Below are 23038 nucleotides of genomic sequence, written 5' to 3' on the forward strand. Positions count from 1 at the left end.
AAGAGTGATTCATCCCCTTAAGACTTTTTTCTCCTGTTTTACACAATTTGGGACAGAAGACTATGGTTCCTGAATGGTGTAATTGCAGCCATGTGTCTGCCCAACTGTTAAAACTTTTCATTGTCTTGATTGAGTCATTTCTGCCTCCCTCCCCAGTTCAGAGAGTGTGAAACAATAGGAAGACGTCGCACTGTGGCCATCAAGACCTGGGTGAATAGCCCTGCTAAAGGGGTAACTCTCTGGGTCTTCTCTCAGAGCAAAGGTGACATCTTGTGGCAAGTGGACATCATGAGTAAAAAGTCAAGGTCAGACTAACATTACAGATATCTCATTAAAAAGAAGCAGAAGAGGCTGTTCTTTTGCCCAGTCCCGTCATCAAAGCCCCCCTCCCCCATTTGTTTTTTTTTTCTTGTCAAACTTCCCAATGATTGTGCGTGTTCCTTTTCTTGAAAAAGCTTTTTAAACAGCGCACAACTACTAAAGAACATATTCTTTATATATCCACATTTTCAAACAATCTACTGTGATGTACTACTGATATGCAGTTACAATATGCATAATTCTCCAGACATTGTTCATAAATAAAGCATGTTATTGAAAGCTCTTGAAAGTTAAGTTAGAATTTAAAAAAAACAAACTACATCAGTGCCCTGTGTGTCACGTGATTTGATAATTGCAACAACAACAAAAAAAAGATTTCCATTGCCTAATTATTCTTGTGGTGAACTACAATGTGAGGCATTGTTCTTTTGGTGTAACACCACCAGTATACACAGTATTCACATTGTCTGAATGCTTTGCAGGTTTAAAGAATTAATGACGGGAACAAAAGGATCAGAGCTGCTGCATTAAAAATCCCTTATTTTTTTTTGTATATTTACCTAATTTATACTGAGGTTTGCAATAAATAAAGACGTTTTCAGAATGAATTTTTCTAGGGTTTTTCATTGAGTCTAGGGTGATATTTGACGCTCTTGAAAACGAGACTTTATTAAGGTGGTTGAACAGGAATATTCAGACAGTTATGGCAATTACTTCTCTAAACACAGACATAACAAATGGAGAGAGTAGAAAACAAAAAAAAACTAAAAGAAAAAACACTGGCCTGTCTGGCATATCTTGTTCACCTGGTTGTTATTTTTTTGATAATACATTTTAATGAGTTACAGGATTGCTCCCTCAGTGCACAATCTGATTTTCACTATTGCTCCATGAAACTACCTACCTGCTACTAAGGGCATTAACATTTCAGTCCATCTCTTGGTCGAGTCATTGTAAATGGTTTCTTGCTAGTCAGGGAACAAAAGATAACGTAGTGTGACCTGAATTTATGACCAATTTATGAACAAAGACAGAAACCAAAACTTTGGAACTCCACAATGTTGAGAAAATCCCTAATATCTTCAAGCTTCCGAGTAACTTACTTTTGTCACTGTGTGCACACCAGATGCCATTTGGATACTGTGAGATGTATTAGAGGCTTTGATTGTCACTAGTTTGCATAGTGCGAGATCTAACGGCACATAAAAAACGGTGGCACAGGCGTGCCAGCATGGCTGGCCACTGCATCGGGGCACAGGGGACGGCCGTGCCTCCATGCCACGCCTTTTTCGTTCTTCTCTGACCGTAACGGGCGCGGTGGGCATTCCCACGAATGGGCCACGCTGTGTCCTGTGAAGGCACGGATAAGTATTCCGGCCACAGCGTCATTCTAGAAACACTGGAGCCTTTCATTATTCGTCTGAGCTCACTGCGACAGGCTGGATCTCCAAGCTGTGCCTGCTCAAGGGCATTTTTCACCCCAATTTCTCAGTTTCCCTGAGAACGCCCCACCAAGTTCAAAGTGTCCACACAGTCTGAGACAAAAGATGAACATTCATTCCTCTCAGGATGCCGTGGCTGTCCTGTGCATAACATGTGCAAGAACTTACATTCTGAGCATCTGTGAACTTGAAATATCAAGCTACACAGCAGATATGTTTATTTAGTGTTTTATTTATCTTAGTGCTGATAAAAGAACAGACCAGGATGTCAGAGTCATTATGTGTGACTCAAACGGCAAACTTCTTCAAAGCTGCTGTCCTTAGCAACTAAAAAAAAAAAAAAAAAAAAAAAAACACTTTGTGGGCTATAACTGCTTGACTGCTTTTCTTGTCCCTCCATCTTATTTTTCACATTCTGTGTGTCACGTCCTTTAGGAGGAGTGTTTACAGGATGTTATCTGTCTCAGTGCCTGCCCCTTATCCCTCGGAGTGGGTTCTCCGGAATGCTCAGAGGGGATGGAGGAGCTCCAAGGGGGAGTGCCACGGGAACAAGTCTATATATACATCCCGACCCTGGGTGATTGCTGCTCAAAGGCACAGCTGGTCTCTGGTTAGAAACAGGATTGCACCCCTCTGTTGAACTAGAGGTAAGTTCTCTTAGTCCTGCTCTTAGAAAAAAAAAACTACTTTGTCCTTGTTTGTGGATTTAAAAAAAAAAGATTATTTTGCCTATGGAAGTGTTTCTTTCCCCCTGTTTAAAAGTTTTTTCTGTTCCATGCATGGCAGGAGACTAAAAATGGTTTGAAACTCAGAAGAGCAGTTGATTTTTGATGATGTGTTAAATAAAGAAGAGGCTTTGAAAGGGAACCCTGTGCACATATTTGTTTGGTTTACACAATACAGGTGAAACACAAGTGCACTTAGAGCTGTTAGAATGGTGTGGCTAAACCAATATTGAACGGTAGCTGAAGGTCTGTGGGAATATGGCTGAGTGGATTAAAAATAAAGGATGTGGTCTTGTGTTCTGGAGGATGTTTGCCATTCCAGTAAGGTGGAAAAGAGGGATCACAGGTTGGAATGCATGTGTCTTGAACAATTGCTCAGTTTGGTTTATATCACTTTTAAGCGTGGAGCAAGCTAACTATGCATTTTCTAGTAAACAGGGATTTTTTTCTTTAAATTTGAAACCTGAAGTCTAGAGTTCCAAGCTACCTAAATTTTTCCAAGTGAGGACTTGCAATAACAAAGCCAGAGTATTTTCTGGATATCAGGATCCATACTCTGTAAGTACTTTTCCCCTCTTTTTGCTTTTGTCTGGGTGTTGGAATAAAGCAATCAGTCTGGTTATTAATGCACATTCTTAATTATAGTGGAATTACATATTCTAATTCTGCATTGTGCAATTGAAGTGACTCAGACTGCCAGTAAACTGGTGACATTGCATATGGAAAAAAACATCTAAAACAAACCCCTAGCTTTGATGTGAGAGTGTTTGGTAAATTCAGGCTTGGGTCCAAAATATTGATTTGGATATGATTACTGTGTGACAACGATACGTTTCTCTTTTGAAGTTTACTGTATATTATTTTTTTTCTATATTTTTGTGCAACATCATATTACTTATTAGGGTAGAATGTTAGTGCAGGCAATCTGTTTCTGATTACAGAACAAGTGTAGTGGCAAAGGCTACAAGCTCTCTCAGTTCAGGGTGTGTCATTTTTTAGTGGATTTGGAATCTGGGGAGATGAGATATGTGAGTGAGATAATGCCCCTGTGCAGTGAAAAGACCTGCTGCCTTCACAAATGTTAATGTCCTTTTCATTTTCCCACCGTTGCCCATGTTGTGAACATCTGTGTTTGCTTAGGGTTTTTTGCTTTTGTCAGGATTTTATAAATTTCCCCCAAAAGTCCTGTATTTCATATTGCGTAATCATCCACGTCATACAGAAGAACATATGTTACTTTTGATGTATTTTTTTAATAAAATGTCTTTTTTAAATACATTATGAAGCACTTTTATTTAAAAATATCTTTTAGAGTGACTCTATACCACCAAAATCCTGGTTGTGTCATGTTACTTGTCGCAGGGTGTGGCACAGCACTGGTTTGTTCCTTACACCAGGAAGATTTCTCAATTTTTCTTGATGTTTATTCAATAGCTGTTGCTAAGATTATTAAATTTGTCCTATTAAACCTCCATTCTTTGTATTTCATCTTGTTGGATTGACTGAAATTCATACTGCTCCATCTTTGTATTGGCTATTGTGTAAGAAATATTGCAAAAAAAATGAGAAAAATGTAGACTTAATGGTTCTAAAAGTGAGCAGGGCAATAATCGTTTCAAAAAATGTTGCTCTTAAGTAAATCTCAAAATTATTCTTCCATTCTTTTTCACAGCAGGCACTCTTGAGCATTCTGAAGGGAAAGTGGTCGACACCCCGTGAGAGTGGGACAAAATGAACCGTGTAGAAGAATGGGTGCTGCAGAACAAGGACAAAATTGAGAAGGGGGTGGAGATAATGGGTCAAGGTTGTGAGGTGCTAGCTGCCACAGTGGGCCAACTCCACCCCATTTTAGAGGCTGTGTTTGTGGCCTCGGCAGAGCTCCTCAATAATCCAGAGGGCAAGGAGGCTAAGTACCTGACTGAGCAGTTCGAAAAAGTAAACCAGAAATTGGAGAGCATCCAGGATGAGGTTGATCGCATAGCATTGGAGATGCAGCGCACCTCCATGAACAAGCAGAACTTTGACCGTGAAGCACAGATGATCAGCCAGTATGAGAAGTTCCAGGAGTTTGTCAATGCCAAGCCCAAATTCAAGGAGAAGAAGAAGGACAAGTTTCTCAGCCATTTTGAGAACACAGATGGAGACCTGAACCTGGATGCCCTGTACAACGCGGTCACTGGAGAAAACACCTGTGGGGACCCTATGCTAGAGACAGTGGTATCTACAGAGCAGAGGAGCCGTCGAGCTGTGGAAGAATTCTGTGCCCGACTGAAGAAGCTCTTTGTTGTGGGAATCATAGCAGTCATGGGCCACGCTGCCCTGAAAGACGGAAATGTTGGGGAAGACATGGCGAAGAAGTGGCAGGGGCGAATGGAGGATGTGGAGAAGCGCATGAAGGCAGCAGTGGATGACTGTACAGGGAATTTTGCTGTCCAGGCCAAGGAGGATATAGAACACCTCCTCCAAGAGAAGCAAGGAAGTATTGACCCAAACTTTACCCAGTCGCTTTTGGCCTTCCTCGTTAAGAAGTACGACTGGGTTTCCTGGTCTCTCCGGGTGTTTAGCCACGGGGGGCTGTTTTTCTGGAACTGGCTGGCTGGCAAGAAGTACCACGGCCGTGGTGGCGGTGGCAACTTTTTTGACCTCCTGACCAGGAACAACATCAGGGTCGTGATCTCTTTCAGTGCAGATCCCAAGCCCATCAATAAGAGTCATATCCAAGAGCAGATTGAGAGGCAAAAGCTTAAGGGAAACATGGTGTCTGTGGCTCAGACCCTCTGCAATGACCTACCAAATTGTGTGGTGCATGCGGTCAGTCGATACAAGGATGTAGTGGAGTCCAACAGCTTCCCTGAGGAGTGTTACTACTTCGGGAAACATAAAAGAGCATACCTATGCATCCACTCTGAATAGTCGTTTGATGTAGGATCCATAATCACAATAGTTATATAAATCCATGCAACCACAATGTTCCTTTTTTTTAAATCAGCATTTTAAGAAATGTCTGCCATTGCACATTAAAAGCTAGCCAGAAAACATAGCTGATAAGTGTGGACATTTTTTGACTGGATTTTACTGCTTGTCCTAGATTTTGTTAAGCCAGGATCCTTTTTTTTTTTTTTTTTTTTTTTTAATCAATATTCATAAAAATGGAACAGGTTTCTTATAAAAGACACTAAATTTAATTTTTTGCTGTTACAAGATGTTTGTGAACCTAAATGGTACTCCTGTAAACCAAAGAGAAAGTGAATCAACAATTGTTTTCTGTGTCTCTCAATGCTTTCAATTAAACTACAGATGTTTGGTATATCCATAATATAAATGGCATTTAAACATTTAGCATATATATATAAACATATATGAACCTGTCATGGCTCAAAATAGTGCTGGATTTTCAGAAGACAACCCTGCACATTGGAGTGTTGTAGAACCATTGCATGGAATATTTGTTTTATGTAGTTCAAGCTGGTTTAGTTTCACGTAGTATATCAACCTCTTTTTTAAATTTGTATATGCTGCCATTACCAACAATAAAGTCTCAATTTAAATATAACTGATTGTTTTTTTGTGGGAAATGTAAATATATATTTGAAAAAGCTTAACTATGGCATCTGTCTGAGTCATGCACTAAGCATAAATTATGATTTTGTTCCTAATACTCAAATGGTTGTGTTCTCGTTTGGCATATACAAAAAATCCAGGCAATAGGCCTAATGCAATAAGCTGTGAGTAAAAAGACTGCTTAAAATACAAGACATTCAGAATGAAAAGAAAAGCATCAATAAATATTTATTCCATAATACAAACAATACAAAAAATATGTGCTGTAAATAATCACAGCTAATTTTAGCTGTAGCTGGTTCTTAGTGTAGCATAATTATTGATGAAAACATGACGTTAATTCAAAAAAATAAAACAGAAATTTACACACTATGGCCGTCATTTGGTAACATATTCTGGCACCTTTTAAGACACAATACATTTAAAGTTCCCTAACTTAGCGATAACTTGCATAGCCTGACAGGCAGCTTTTTCAACAATTCCAACCTCAAAGTGCAAAGTGGGTGTGCCAGCTACTTCAACAGTAACCTGAACAACCCTGACAAAAAGGCGAACTGCACGCCAGGTTAGTTCAGTAAATTGTGTTTACAGCGCTTTTAAGGTGAGTTTATAACCCCATGTGGCTTTCATGAAATTATTTATTCAATTATTGTTTCCTTGGCTATATTACATTACAATCACTTAGCAGACGCTCTTAGAGCGACGAACAGTACAGTGGAGAACATCAGCGAGAAAGTGAAACTTTCCATTTCCAGATTATGAACGTGATTTGACATTGGATCAAAAGCTAGCCGTCTATCGTAGATAACTATAATACGTTTTTTCACAGAAATGCATAGCATTTGTGCCAGAACTGCTGATTTTTAAATGTGTAGTCTTCGATTGTGTAGCCTCTTAGGCAGCAGAACAGTGCAAGCGCTTTTCCACTACACTACACTAAACTGAAAAGTAAGCTTTTGCGTTTACTACTTCCTCTAACATTGAAGCAGGCCTCTTTCAGGAAGTAGCGCAAGCAGTTGATAGGTGAAATCATATTGATGTTTTATATTTTGCACACATTCTATCCAAATATTTTCGAATTTTGTTCTTGCATTTAATAAAACAACGTGGAATTGTATAGAGACTGAAAAATCCCAGTTGGCTGCCACGGAATGGTCTTTAAAGTTCAGTGAACATTTACTTAAACAGATGTTTCAGCAGTGAAAAAGTAATTAAATTAGGTACTTTACCTCAGGACACAGCTTGGCGATTAATGTGCTTTCATTGCTTTGTGATTAGCAATAACGTCTGAATCGCCGAATCGATCATGACGGTACAATGTGATTTCCTCTTAAATGTGGCTACATAAATCGGAATGGAGTTTAACTGTGTGAAGTTCACTTTATACGGGCCAGTTTTTCTGTCAGGAAGCGAAGTTACCTGAAGTGTTCTTGTTTTTCTTGAGAAGGTGTTGTTTCAAGAAAACGGATGGCCTCGCCCTCGAAGTGTCAGGAATATCAAGTAGCAACAACTAACTATAAATACACACACCCGCATTGTCTTGGATTACATTATTGTGTTGACAGGAGAAAAGATATTCAGCCTACGACAGTATAAAATGTCATTTATTTTTCACAATTGTGAACAAGGAAGTTGAAGCCGTTGAAGACGATTCGTAAAGAACACATGAGGCTAACAAAAATTCTATCAGCTTTGCTCCTTCTCCGGTAGATTTTTGTTCAGCAGTTAGATTTGAACTTGCAAACCCCAGAAGCCCAAAGCTGTAACCAGCACCCATTTTTCCTGTTCAGTACTTGTTTAAATGTTTTAGACAATATGGTATGATGTTTACTTATTCATTGACTCTTGTTGTGTATTGGGTCATTCTTTAAAATGAAAGCCCATGGAAAATCTTTTTACAATATGTGCAATAGCTATAATACATAGGACAATATGATATGCCATATAATACACATGACACAGGAAGAACCCAATGCAACCAACTTCAGAGAAACCAAATTGCCTTACTGCAGTGAAATGGTGACTATGATATGCTGGTCTAAAATGCAAGTTTCTCTTGATTAAAAAAGGAGTAAATCAGTAAGTCACATGGTTGCAGTAATAGAAAGTGTAAACATTTCAAAAATAAAAATAAGAGTTGCAGCTCCACGATATCCATTTGTAGATTGGCCCATCGCTGCGCTGAACATGTAAAACAGAAATGTTCAGTGGTTTCCCAGCACAGTCTGCCTGCATTAGTGGTGTGCTATATTACAATGTCTCAGTAGAACATTTGCTGAAGGCCAAACACCCTATTGGGAGGCCAGCTTATTGGAAGGCAGTAATAACTCAGATTGAGTGTAAGGGCGTGTGCATGTTTCCTAATCAAATGAGAAGAAAACCCTTTTCTAATGCCGGCCTTTTCATACCTCATTGATTGACTGTGCACTAAATAGAATGCATACTGTTGCTGGACATGTGTGGTAGCTTTCATTTTGACATCATACCATCTACAGTATTATTATGAAGACTGCCTCTATGCACTTTGATTGTGTGCACTTTGATGTATTTGGCTTGAAGCATGTTGCAGAAAGACTGAGCCATTTTGCCTTGGAATTGTTTTTCCTTCTTGTTGCCATATGTTATTCTATTACATCTAATTGCCATAACATGGAGGTTTTTATTTTGGAATAGCTAGCATATTATTTTCATGTTCTTCAGGCACATTCTAGAGCTTTGCAAATTCTGGAAATGGATGTAATTATATTGTTTTATTCTAATTCAGGAGCAGTCCTTTATTTATAATACTGCTGTTAGAACACACCCACACCCCTGTGGACCACAATCTGACTTCCTCAGTATTGCTCCATGCTGTTGGTATTGCGAGAACGGATTCCTAAAACACGTATCACTCTACCTATAGTCACAGTGGAGACACCTGCACAGACCAAAAAAAACAAAAAACAGATGAGAGCATAAGGGCTTGCAAATCAAATGAAGGTCTGCCCTGGTCTTCTGTCATTTAAAAAGCCCTTGGGAGCACGGAGCAGTGAAAGAAGCTGACAGAATAGTTTCCATTGTCTTGTTGCCATGGTTACCGGCTGGGTTTCTGTGGAAAATGTGTTCTTGTCCAGCTAGTTTTACTTCCTTTAATAAATCACAGTCCCCCCACAGTTCCCATGGCGGCATAGGCTAGAGAGAGTGGGGCTGGCTAGCAGGAGTTTTGAGGTGTTTGGATGAGGTATGACGTCAGATGTGTGAGTTGGGTTTCACAGATCTGCAGGATTAGCAAGTGGTTTCTCATGACCAGTAGTAAGGGGTGCACCTGGCCCCTGTGATTAAAATTATACAATTTAGACTGTGTTAACTAACTTCAAACATCATAGGTGTATACTGTAAGTATCCAAACTATGTATTGTGTTGCTAAACTTCAATTGTAAGTGTGCTATGGTCAGATGAGACCAGAATTGAGCTTTTTAGCCAGGCACACCAGTGGGCTTGGTGTCAGAAGGAGGATGCTTATGTTGAAAATATTGTCATACCTACGGTGAAATATTGTGGTGGATCTTTGATGTTATAGAGTTGTTTTGCATCTGTGGGTCTTGGGGCTTCTTGTTAAAGTCATGTAGTCATGAACTTCAACAAGGACCAAGGAAAATGGGCCAATAACATAGTATCCCAACCAGGAAGATTAAATTTGACAGCACACATAGGTTGTTCTACAATAAATCTAATCCCAAGCAAACCTCATAATTAACAAAGAAATGTTTAATTGACTACCAAATTGTTCATCCCAGTCATCTGACTTGAATACAATAAAAAATGAGCTGTTTGAATTGAAGCTGGCAATCCACAAGTACAGGCCAAAATATCAAAACTTTTTGAAAGACTCTGTATGGAGAAATTGTCCAAGAACCCCCATACCAAATATGATCTCTCATCTCAAAAAACACAGTATAAAACCACTCAGTAGTGTTACCAGTAGTGAAAACAGGGGTAATAAACGAATCCAATGTGTTCTCTCTCAAAATGTTCCTAAGTGTATCTTCATTACTGCAGGAATGTCCACTCATTTATGTCTGTCCCGCACATGCCTGTTTTTTTGTTTTTTTTTCAAAATCTTTGAGCCACTGGAAATAGTTGGAGCAGTTATTTACACAATCAAATAAAATGGAGCTGAGCAGGACTAAGCCTCTTAAACATTTTATATGAAATTATATAAAAATGATCTCTTCAATTATGCCTTTGCTCTAGAACGTACTATTACTGGCTCAACTCCTGTCTGTAAAGTCGTTACCTACCTGTGTTTTCTCCCATGTTATAACATGGTTGTGCCATGCTTCTCACCAAAATATTTATTGTTTAAATCAATTATGATATTTTCTTAAATAAGCTGCAGTAACTTTGACTTTCTCAACAGTTTTCTGTGTGTTGAATCTGAGGAACCATTTACAGTAGTAAGATTCTTTCCAAATTGCTGTTTCATTAACATACTGATTACCTTTATTGAGTCATTTGTGGATCAACAACAAAAAATAAAATAAAATTGGACTTTAACATTTATCAGATGTCCTTTCGCCAGTGGGCATGATTGTGATGTCCTATTCTTTGTAGGACTTTAGACTAGAGTATCAGTTACTAATGTGTTGTGTAATGTATCCATACATTGTGTTCATTATGCTCAATCATGCTGATAATTACAGTCAACTTAAAGTAATAACCTGCATCTTTTTATTCATCAACTAAGTTTTATTTAAAAAATAGTTAATTTGTCAGTATCTTGGTCTTTTGCATAAAAATAGGACAATAATAACCTAGAAAAATGAAATTCAATTAATTTTCTCAGCAAGATTTTAGGCTTTATGACTTTTAACCATATATTCAACATACAGCTTTCTTGCATTGTTGATGCATTACTCATGTAGCATGTCAAATTACATCAATCCCATGGCTTTTCTTCAGCAGAATAGTTAACATTGCTTTCTCCTCCTACAGTATATCAGACTTTCTGTCCTGGTTCACTTGGTGAACTGGGACTTTGAGTAAGTGCAGACAGCCTACACCCTAGAAGTACCAGGCCTGTGTTACAGTAAGTAAATACTTGGACCTCAGTGATGTTCGTGGCTGCCTATTAAGAAGTGGTATTCTGTTTCCTGTTTTGTGCCATGCTTGATTTTCACATTTGTTTTGAAAATAAAAGCAAATACCTTTGGCTGAGTGTGATCTCATCTTAGCATAAGTCAAACAAGAAGGAAATCAAAACTGGAGTGTCATGAGAATACCAAATAATATACGATTTTAGATTTTTTACAAGGATTTTTGTTGGAATTATGACCATTTGTGGTAAAAAAGCAAAAAAAAAACTGTTCTTGTCTTCTTTCTTTTACAGAATTAATATCATTCAGATTGCTCCTGTGGTCCAAATCAAAGATGGCTAATCAACTACAGAGACTTGTATCTGAAAATAAGAGTGTGGTGGAATCTGTGATGGATGTATTTGAGCAAGGTGCAGAGGTTGTGGCCAGCATCGCTGGGGACCTTTTCCCTGTTTTTTCCATTGCAGCACCCATCGTGAGGCTGGCCCTGGGCAATGTGGAGAGCAAGGAGGCAACGTTCATGAAGGAGCAGTTTCAGAAGGTACGAGACCGCCTGGAGGTTGTTTCTGAGGAAGTCCAGCGCATCAACCAGGAAATTACGAAGAGTGTAAATGATGCCAGGTACTTCTCGGTGGAGGAGAATCTAACTAATCAGTTCCGCAAATACATGGACATCCTCAACGCCAAACCAAAGTTCAGAGAAGTCAAGAAGAAGCTCTTCTTGGAACACTTTGCCAAGACTGGAGGTGACAAGAACTTGCACACCCTGTACAATGCTGTGACAGGAGACAACTTCTCTGGGGAGTCAGTACTGGAGATCACTCTGAACTATGAAAAGAAGAGCCGTCGACCTATGGAGGACTTCTGTGCACGGCTGAAAAAACTCTTCTGTGTGGGTCTCATTGCTCTAATGGGATACACAGCCCTGAAAGAAGGTGGTGATGAAGATGAGCTGCTTCAGGAGTGGGGGGAGAAGATGAAGGCTGTCCAGTGGAAGATGAATGCCGTCATTGAAGACTGTATCAACAGCTTCCCCGAGCAGGCCAAAATAGATGCATACTGGGTGGTGAAGGACCAGGGGGAAAAGACCAAACAACAGCTAGCAGATGCTATACTGGAGACCCTAAAGAAGAAGTATGATTGGGTGCTGTGGTCTGTCAGAGTGTTCAGCTCCCCCGCTGGCTTGTTCAGAAGCAGAGGAGAATTCCAGTGCTCTACAGGAAAGAGCCGTTTCCAGGTGGAAGGATCAGATGAGAAACTGAACGTGATGGTGTCTTACAGCGCCTCCCCTGAACCTCTAGACAAAGCCCGGATCCAACAGCTGATCCAGGGGATGAAGAAGCTCACCGTGGTGACCGTGGCAGAGATGCTGTTTGACCAAATGCCTGTTTGTGTCGTCCATACAGTCAAGGCCTCGAAAGATCTGGCTTACTCCTGGAGCTTCTCGGATGAACTGCATTACTGGGACATCCACAAGAATTTCTATGTGTGTGTTCATTCAGCCTGAGGCTAGGTCTCAGGAGAAGAACACTGACTGGTAGATTTAACATGGAATGTAATAGTTTGTGTACTGTTTGTGAAAAGAGATGTAATTACGTATTTTACAATATTTATAAAAAACTAGACAATTCCTGCAGAAATTGTGAAGTGTGGTTGCCGCCAATGCAAAGTCGACTTTCTGCTGAACAGAGTGAACAGTGATAGGTAGTTGCTATGATGTTTGAGGCAGTTGCTAGGGTGTTGCTAGGTGGTTCTATGGAGTTCTAGGTGGTTTCATAGAATTCTAGGCGGTTGCTAGGGTGGTGCTAGGTGGTTGCTATGGAGTTTCAGGTGGTTGCCATGGAGCTCCAGGTGGTTTGCTAGGGCATTGCTAGGTGGTTGCTAGGGTATTCTAAGTGGTTGCTAGGATGTTGCTAGGTGGTTGCTATGGAGTTCTAGGCGGTTGCTATGGTGTTGCTAGGCAGTTTTTATGGTGTTCCGGGTGGTTGCTAGGGTGTTGCTAGGTGGTTGCTATGGAGTTATAGCCGGTTGCTAGGTGTTGCTAGGCATTTGTTATGGAGTTATAGGCGGTTGCTAGGGTGTTGCTTGGGTATTCTAGATGGTTGCTAGGATGTTGCTAGGTGGTTGCTATGGAGTTATAGGCGGTTGCTAGGGTGTTGCTAGGCAGTTGTTATGGTGTTCCAGGTGTTTGCTAGGGTGTTGCTAGGTGGATGCTATGGAGTTCTAGGTGGTTACTATGGTGTTGCTAGGTGGTTGCTATGGAGTTATAGCCGGTTGCTAGGGTGTTGCTAGGCATTTGCTATGGTGTTCCAGGTGGTTGCTAGTGTGTTGTTAGGTGGTTGCTATGGAGTTCTATACGGTTGCTAGGGTGTTCTAGGTGGTTGCTAGGGGGTTGCTATGGAGTTCTAGGCGGTTGCTAGGTCTTTACTGAGTCCAATGTGGCGACCAGTTGCTCTCTATGACAAACGGTTCAAAAGTTATGAAATATCAAACATCGGCCAATCAGGAAGGGGGGCGAGGCTGATCTACACCAATGGACAAAGGACTCTCTACCATGTCCAATGAGGCATTGCACAATTTGTGGGCAATTTTCCCCATAGAGATGAATGGCAGAATGTTCAAACCTAGAGAGAGACCAGAGTACTGCTGCTAGAAGACAGGGCATTGTGACATCACAAGGGTGAGAAGACAGAGCATTGTGACATCACAAGGCTGAACATTCTGCCATTCATTCCCTATGGGGAAAAATTGCCCACAAAGTAATAGCACACCATTCCCGATTAAGCCGCTTGATTTGACATATTGCACGTATATGTGGTGCGAAAACTCTGGGAGGAGTAGCGGTCCAAAAAATGGGTGGAAAGAATAATAATAATAAAAAAAATAATATGTGCAATAATAATAGTGTGCTTGCCTAAGGCAACCACACTAATAATATATTTAACAATACAATCCATACACTACTACAGAAGATATAGAACTTATTGGAAGATAGATTTTTCTCCCACTGATAGCAATTGGTTGCTCATTCTTGTGAGATACATCATTTGGAGAAACTAATTCAGGTAAGCCAGTGAACCATGGCAAAATTTAGCCTACTATACACCTGCTGGGACAAATCTAATTATGTTCACCTGTGCAATTCTGGCCATAATTAGCTAATGTAATAACCAAGGCTTATGCTTTCACACTGGGGTTTAGCTTGTACTTCTGTGACAAGTAACTCACTCTGTCTGTCTGTCAACCCAATGAAGCTTTTTATATTTGAATGTAGTCTCTGAATTTGGCAAGAGGGAATATCCACTTTACTTAAAAAGCAGATGCATATCCACTCCAATAAAATGACTTTTATTGTTCAATGTAATCATACTTATATTTTAAATTCTAGCTGTTGTTTCAAAAAGGTTATTGTCAAAACTCAAATTGTGACTTTTTACTGAGCTTACTTCAAGTCACAATGGCAACTACATATTGTAACTAATTTTTTCTTTGTTTCTGGTTCATCATTTCCACTGGGAAAAAGTAATTTTGTCCATTTCCTCAAAGCTAGTCCTGGACCTATTCCATGGAATTTCATTGAAACAACCCCCACAAATGCAGAGCAGATCCACGAAGAACAAGTGTGGGCATGTTCAGACAAGTACAGCACAGTGGTGGCTGAGATACTGGTTTGCTTGTAAATGTTTTTCACAGATCCACAGTCCTACAGCTGAGACACAAAATCACTGCCCACTTGCATATACTAGTGTCCAATGGGACATTTTCAGGCAGAATTTTCATTGATTGGCCTTGCATTACAGTTTTATTTGCCCCGGTGAGAAGATTTATAAACGACAGTAATTCCACATCCGGTTTATATGTGTTTGTCAGTGCATTTTATAATTGTAGCTTTACACATTTTGATGCACAGTACAATGTCCTGAAGTGCCTGATCTAAACTCTGGTGCAAGTTTACATGTTGGCTGTACATGTTATAGCTGATAGCGTCAATGTTGTATCCTGTATAAAAAGAACATACTTGAAAAGTTCTTTGCTTTACTCCCCTGTATGATTTACTTGATTATTAATCTATTTCACATTTATAATGTTAAAAAGGACTATTTGCTTTTATTTTGTTGGTAAGATTTCCTTTTATGCTGTAACTCTAAAACAGCTGAAATTTGATTACTTTCTTTTGTCACATTATGTCAAAACTCATATCACATTCTGTAAGACATATTGCCTCTAAACTGCTGTGCATTTGTTCTCTTACTAATAGGACAGTTTCAATAAATTAATTCTAAATTGGGGTTTATTTTCGGTTATTTTCTCTTCATTGATGTTTATTCTAGCATGGTTTGAGTTAAAAATAAAAAACAACAAAGCTGCCCCATTGAGTAATTTTCCATTGCTTACAAGCCTTACTCAATCATTAATAATGAGCAATTATAATATTTTTCCAGCTGTTGGCTATGGATTCATTTTACTACATTCCTTTTCAAGATGTGGGTGTTACACTTAAAATTATACGGTAATTTGCATGGATGTATTGAGAATTTGTAACATTGTCTTGATTATGCAGCACAGCACACAGATATGCTGTTGGCCGGTATAGTATGTGTATCAAACTATTTTTAATCCTAAAATTAAGCATTGAAGAAGTATATTAAAAGGCACACCTTGTAGATACATTTTTGGTTCTGATTCAGGATCAGCTCTCAAGGAATGGGAATGGCCAAAGGTCTACTGTCTGCCTGAGTGGTATTCACCCGTTTCAGCGTGGAAGGGTACTTGTGTTTGTGGAAGTATATTGAAAGAGTTAGATAATATATTGAAGTTCTCGAGTAAAATTATGCTCAAATCTAAAAGTAAAGTACAATTCCTGTAAGAAGACGTAAGAATGTCAAAATGTTTGTTGTTTGTTTATCACTTGTTATCAAAAGCGTTTATCTCTCTTTTGACCCTATGCTCCCTTGAATGTTATCTCCCAGTTGAATTCCTGAAAACATGAATTCCTCATGCCCTCTTGACCTACAAGATCATATCATATAGGTATAAAATGTAGCTTATTTCAGGTTCCGACAGAAACGGTATGTATAAGGGACCACTACTCGGCCTGGATTGCCCTGGAGAGCAGCATCATCTGCAGACTTTCAAGCTACACAATAGTAGCCCAATCATTCAAGCAAGGATCTGAGTTAAAGAATTTAGCTACACTGGCCGGTTTTCTGGAAATTTCTTTTTTATGCCTCTGGAGGTGAAAAGTTGAATATGCCTGATATAAATTATATAAAGGCAGAAGTTAGGTTAGCATTGTTTGTTTTAAACCTAGGAAGAGCTCACATGGTTCACAATATGGGCACACTTGAAAATGTAAAAACGGCAGCATACTGTAGTTTGGGGATGGTTGCACAGATCTTATCAAAAGGAGGCTATTGGCCATAAACTTTAAAGACTCATAATAGCACCATCTTGCTGATTATTTCCCTGGGAGCAGTTGTTTTATTCTGAGGTGGAGCAGTGTTATGCAAACTTGTAACCTGGAAGTTTAATGTTTGATGTCCAGATTAAACATTACTGTTATATCCTCGAGCAAAGAAATTAATATGATGTGCTGCAATAAATGGCCAGCTGTATAAATAGCTGATACAGTGTCCAGCTGTAAAATGTCTGACCTGTGTATGTTACCCGCATGTGGGTTACAGTTGAGCAAAAATACAGAAGGACCTCAGAGATTGTTATAAAAATGCAACAGTTTTATGGCTGAATTCTTTACTGATTGGAATTTTATACTTTAAACCCACACTATACAAATTTAAATAGGCTACTCTCATTTTGTTTCTGTAGTTTAAGTTAACAACCAATGGCCCAATCAGTGGTTGCCGGTCTCTCATGACAACATTAATTACTTTTCTGCTTTGACTTTCCACTTTCCACATTGTCCTCTTTTGTGAACAATTTGATTGAATATTTTCCATGTGGTATTCTTTAGCAATAGCACTAAGACATTCCCCTGTGCCCAAATTAGATGGTAGAGTGTTTCAAGGTTTTCATGAAATGTGTGACTGATTTCTGTTGCATGCTCATTGATGATAAGAAGCGTAATAAGGCATAATTGCAAATGCGGCCTCCAGTTTCATACCCGTTTGGTCGACCAAAAGTATGTGGACACATGGACTACCCTTTGCTGCTATAACAACCTCCACTCTTCTGGGAAGGCTTTTTGCGATAAGTTTGAGCATTGCTGCAGGGATTCACTTCCATTCAGCCAGAAGATAATTAGTAAGATTGGGCACTGATTGGGTAAATGGTAAATGGTAAATGGACTGCATTTATATAGCGCTTTTATCCAAAGCGCTTTACAATTGATGCCTCTCATTCGCCAGAGCAGTTAGGGGTTAGGTGTCTTGCTCAAGGACACTTCGACACGCCCAGGGCGGGGTTTGAACCGGCAACCCTCCGACTGCCAGACAACCGGTCTTACCTGTTGGATGGGGTTGAGGTCAGTGCTCTGTGCAGGCCAGTCAAGATCTTTCACACAGATCTCGACCAAAGAATTTCTATATGGACCTCAGCCCCCCCCCACAACCACTTTGGGCCATTGTCATGTTGAAACAGGAAAGGGCCATTCCCAAACTTGCCACAAAGTTGGAAGCTCAGAATCATGTAGAATGTTATTGCATTAAGGTTTGCCTAAGGGACCTAGCCCAAACCATGAAAAAAAGTCCCAGAGCCAAGGGAAGAGGTATCCATATAATTTTGGTCATATAGAGTATATCCCTGAAGTTCTCCTGTACTTTCAAATAGTCTTTAGTTCTGAGTCATGACAGATGTTGGAAACTGACCTGGGCTATACTTCTGCATAGCCATTGCTCAATGAACATTGGTATAATAATCAGGCCGGGCATTCCCTGCGGTTCAACAGTAGTTGTACTGTATTACCATCATTATTGTTTTTCCTAAATAATTAGATTCTGTGCATGCCATATAACCAGTAAGTTCTATAGAAAAGGACTACTCTAATTCTGTCATAACAAGCTTGTTCTAAAGATTTCCTAGGTCTCTAACCTACATACACTGTTGGAACCATGCAGAGGAGCTAATTTGGGTCAAGTGAAACTTTGATTAGTGTAATCAGGGGTAAGTGCTTGGTTGGAATGAAAGCTTGCAGACACTACGGCCCTTCAGAGGCAGCGGTAGTACATAATGTGGATAGAAAAAAACGGTAACATCGTCCAAAACCCGTGACACTTTGCGTAAAGGGCATGCTGTACAGTTTCTGGGGTAAAAATGTGAAATGTGTCCTGGCTATTTGAATATACACTGTGTGGACTGTAATTAACTGGAGCAGACATGGGCTGTGGTTTTACTATATTCGGCTCTGAACATTTAAATGACTGTAGTAAACACAAACTCTACCAGGCACAGTCTGACTGAAATACTGAAGTGCTTTTTCATTTTATATTGCATAAAACTTGTGTAATTTCATTTATAGTTGGCCTTGATGTGATTGGATGAGCTACTGAGTAAGTGTTTAGTCTTTCTCATGGAAACAAATCACATATGGGTGTGGTTTTTTGAGCTTTTGTGCAAATATATTGTTGAAAATGCTGCATCACTAGTAACAACTGAATAATATCTGGATACTACTTTAGCTCAAAATATGGAATGTAATTTCTTTTCATGAGTGTTAGCTTTAAAGCACATGATATGAACATAATTTTGCATTCACTAAATACCTACTGACAGTATGCCTATTAAGGATTTACTGTGGGAAGATGCAACAAACAACCAATAACCTATAAAACTCAAACTAGTTAAGATACATGTCCCATGAACAGTGTATGGCTCCCTTAATTAATGGCTCCAAGAGATGTAGATGTAGATGTAGATGCCTCCCTAGTAATTCAGATGTTGAGCATTTATGGCCACTAGTTGAGAAAGACTTCACCGATACTTACACTTCAAGGACAGTAGGACTCAGCTATTTATAATAAAGTTTAATGAAATTGCAGCATCACCATTCAGAACCCCCAGAACTGCCTCTCATAAAGCTGAGCCACTAAGATAGTCAGTTTGTCTTTATTCTGGGTCACTAGGAAGTAAATGGAGCCAAGGACAGATTCCACAAGGAAGACCTCCACACAGAGAGGCTCCGCACTGGAGCTCTTAGACTGTCGGTGCTCCACCTACCACTGGGGGAAAGCTTAAACATGCAACCCTAATGAATAGGCTATGAGATGCTTTTAATCAGACCAAAATGACTCTCCCATAAATATGATTTGGTCAGACAGTCCTGCATTGAGCCCAGCCCATCAGGTGACTTCAGGAACGCAGCAAAACATCCCGTGGCAATGGCACCATATGCACGGATGCAGACGAACACTGTGCAGTCCTTTATCACCTTCAGGTTAGGCCAGTGCATGGATTAATGCTGTCTCTATGGAACTGATTTTGCCCCAGAAAAAGGGCCAAGAAATGTATATCAGGTGATGTGCCTGTGCAATTTGCTTGGGTGGTCACGGGGCTTTTCCAGAATGATCCGAGCATGAGGTGATGCAGTGCCGGTCCCCTGAGACACATCCTGAGCTCAAAAGGCTGAATCTAGCTGGATTTTTTGTCTGTCTGAATGCCCAGCTAGGTTTACACCTAGAGGAACCTGAAACAACCTCCATTGCACAATGAGAAAACCAGAAAAACCAGACTAAATTGTAGCTTCAAAGAGCACATCAATCATTGTTAAAGGTATGTCAATTTTCTGGTGAAGTCATTAAACATACTAGTTCCATGGGATGTGCCGACCACAAACACCGGCCTGCTTTCTTGCGAAATAAGACAGAGAAACGATTCTGAGAAAATGAAGGCCAAGAGACAGACAAGCCATCGCACACATCTACCAAACTGTCATTTCTAAAATTAATACTACTGAAAATGCAGATGTATCCTGTTTAACAGTTTCTAATGACAGCCTGTTGCTGGTTATGCAATAAAAAAGGAAGTCTCTGGGCTGTGTCTCAGAGCACTAGGTAAGAGTGTTGTCAGGATAAGCTTATGTTTGCAAACATTAAAGCTTGAAAAGAATATTGTGTGTAAGTCGCTTGACTCTTCTCACCGCCGGTGGATGTAGTTAGTACTTCCACCACATTGCTCTCTCATTACTTTCCTGCATATAAACCATGGGTTTTTGGTCCAATTACATAGCTTCCTTCAAAATTGTAACCTGAATGCAGGATGATAGACATGTATTTGAAGCATACCCTTTACTTTCAGTATGAGAATACTTTTTGTGCAATTTCTAAATGGTGTTTGAAGAGGAAAAATTCATATCAGTGTCCTCTTAGTTTTTTGGATTTCTTTAAAACATCAGCATTGACATACATTATAATTACAATGACAATTAAAAGAAATCTAACTTCTGTTTAAAATGCTATACTATAAAACACTGAGCTACTATGAAGCATTTTTCTGAATGTCTATTTAAGGCCTATTTAAAGCCAAGGATGACCATCACACCGCAAGAGAATGAATCATACATCACATGGCAGAGATAGATTTGCGAAGCTGAACTTTTTTTTTTTTTGAGTTGTCACACCAGTCTGCCATGAAAATAACTCTCAGTAAATCCCTCCTCATGTTTTCCTTAGTGGTGCTCCTACATTACTACCTCCATTTCACATACCAGTATCCTGAATGGCAAGAATCAACAGGATTATCTGGGGCCTCCATCTGACAAACATGCAATAGAAATGACTACACTGGACCATACTGGGTATGACAGTGGGTGTTGGTGTCCTTGGGATACATGTTGGGGCAAATCCTGCCTTATATAAAGCAAATACCAGTGTCATTGAACACCAGCCCTCTTGTTTATATTCTTGCACCGTCAGTGAATCACTCACGGGACAGCAAGGCCCTGTCAGTTGGATTCTTTCCTCCATCTGTTTCATTTCCATTTCCTTTCTGCCTTGCAGCAACAATGACTTTGGCGATAGGTCACTGCTTCTGATTACTGTGGCAATTTACAACGTCTAAAGTGCCTCTGTCTTTCATATCATATCTCAGTTTTCATTTTTTTGAAGTTTTGTTTATGCCGGTTGTGTAATGACATTTTGATCAAGGAGGAGGCAGAAGGAATTGTTGTCACCAAAAGATCCACCCATGATTGCAACCTTCCATGTTATTGTCACATATAACCGCAAAGGAGAGCGAGATTAGAGACAAACAAAGAATAGCCACCCACTTGTCTTTGAGGTAAGCCCTTGAAATACATAGACATACCTGTGGCCAAAGCCAGATTCTCTCACAGTCTGTTTCAGAATAGAATGGAGACAAACGAATGATCATAATTTTCTCCCCAGTCAGTCTGAGCTGCCCAGCCACCTGCTACAGTTTTTAACACAACTGCGGTTATGATTGTGTAACCGACGGCAGGTGTATCTGTCTTTGTGTGTCATGGAAATGATCACATCCTACTCACTGATTACTCAGTGAATAGACCCACTATATGTGTGTTTTTCCAGGTAGCATGCACATTATGTTTGATTCTTTGGAAAGCTTATTATTTCCTTGTAATATATCTTTATTGCATACTTTTTAGTTAAACATTCATGAAAAGCATTTCATAGTCAGTCCTGGTTAAATGCTGTTGTTTGCATAGATTGAACTATAATGGCTTTACAATTATGTAGCTAAAGCTCATCTGATATTCTATATTTTCCAGTCCACAAGCCGTATACGTAATATTCCAACCTAAAGTATATTGTTCATATTTGTTTCTCAGCTTGAGTACTGAATTAAGTTTAAACTCTATTAGACTTCTTCATTGGAGTTTTATATTGTGCAAACTTTGGATTACCAGTATAAACCATGTGAATACACTTATGTTCTCTGGACAAAAGCATCTGCTGAAAGAATGTAACGTCATGTAAAACAATGACATAATGCCAGAGACTTGCACATCATGCATGCCACAGACACAGACATTACAATTTCTAGGGTTTTAGGAGAACTTAATTTGTGAGACAGGGCATTTAGCTTGTACTCTTTTCAGTTTTTAGTGCATGTTATTGTAGGAACTTCTACATTTATGAAACTTCATATGAAGCTTATACTTGAAAATTGACATGCATATGAGTTATATTTACAATGCCAAGGAAGCTTATGTAACTCACCCATTACTCAGTGCTCAGATTCACGCAATTGCTTGCCAAAAGTAACAATAACTATCATTTTTGTATGCAAAGGGAATGACCTGACTATTTAATTTTGTTTTGAGTGAAATATCAACTAAATTTCCGAGGCCACAGTTGTTAAAAAGCTTCCTGTTATTTACCTTATTGACATACATTTCTATAGAAAGTTAATGACTGGGATCACCTTTGACATAATGTGAATTCAGTGATTTCACATTTATTGAACAATTTAAAAAAATTTCACTGTTCATATATAACTGATATGTACATATGTTTATATGCAATGCATTTTGCGTTTACTTGTTTGTTCTGCCGTGAAGTATATGGTTTTAATCCAGCACACAACTGCAGGTAAATAAAAATCAGCACTGTATCTTTAAAGGATTGTAAGTGAAATTGTTTCACAAACGTAAGGACCATACTACAAACACATAATATAGTTTAATATAATGATATCAAATAATGGTTTGAAATTAACACAGTATAAAAAAAAAAAGATATATTTTGCATTAATAATTTGTGCGTATGTTTTGTTTGTGTGTGTGTGCTTGTGTTAATTAGGTGACTATCACAGTTGGTGTTATCTGGAATGCTGTTTGACTGTGACTTTGGGGAGGGTTTGTTTATACATGTGTTTGGTCTAGCCTCATGTGACTTTACTTCCCACAGTTCTTTCGCCAATATTATAACAGCACTGGCTGGCATGGAAGGAGTGTATACTTATGGTGTGTTCTCAGTATATC

The 23038-nt window shown here is 39.3% G+C and overlaps 2 protein-coding genes across 4 annotated transcripts; both read left to right on the top strand.

Annotated features, from left to right (window-relative positions):
• The first annotated feature begins 1316 nt into the window (after nt 1–1316).
• Nucleotides 1317–15413, top strand: rpz4 (rapunzel 4). 3 transcript variants are annotated; one of them, XM_064351384.1, is made up of 3 exons: nt 1317–2410; nt 11024–11117; nt 11418–15413. In XM_064351384.1, exon 3 carries the CDS (start codon nt 11459–11461, stop codon nt 12629–12631), a length of 1173 nt encoding a protein of 390 aa, XP_064207454.1. In that variant the 5' UTR covers nt 1317–2410; nt 11024–11117; nt 11418–11458; the 3' UTR covers nt 12632–15413. The 3 variants fall into 3 exon arrangements, with proteins under 3 accessions (XP_064207454.1, XP_064207446.1, XP_064207465.1); XM_064351376.1 differs by lacking the exon at nt 1317–2410 and adding an exon at nt 6162–6650; XM_064351395.1 differs by lacking the exons at nt 1317–2410; nt 11024–11117 and adding an exon at nt 6162–6650.
• rpz5 (rapunzel 5) lies at nt 2499–6041 on the top strand. The gene is made up of 2 exons (XM_064351363.1): nt 2499–3046; nt 4161–6041. Exon 2 carries the CDS (start codon nt 4220–4222, stop codon nt 5399–5401), a length of 1182 nt encoding a protein of 393 aa, XP_064207433.1. The 5' UTR covers nt 2499–3046; nt 4161–4219; the 3' UTR covers nt 5402–6041.
• Nucleotides 15414–23038: the final 7625 nt, after the last annotated feature.

Source organism: Anguilla rostrata, chromosome 1, assembly GCF_018555375.3.
Source record: "Anguilla rostrata isolate EN2019 chromosome 1, ASM1855537v3, whole genome shotgun sequence".
In the NCBI taxonomy this organism is placed as follows: Eukaryota; Metazoa; Chordata; class Actinopteri; order Anguilliformes; family Anguillidae; genus Anguilla; species Anguilla rostrata.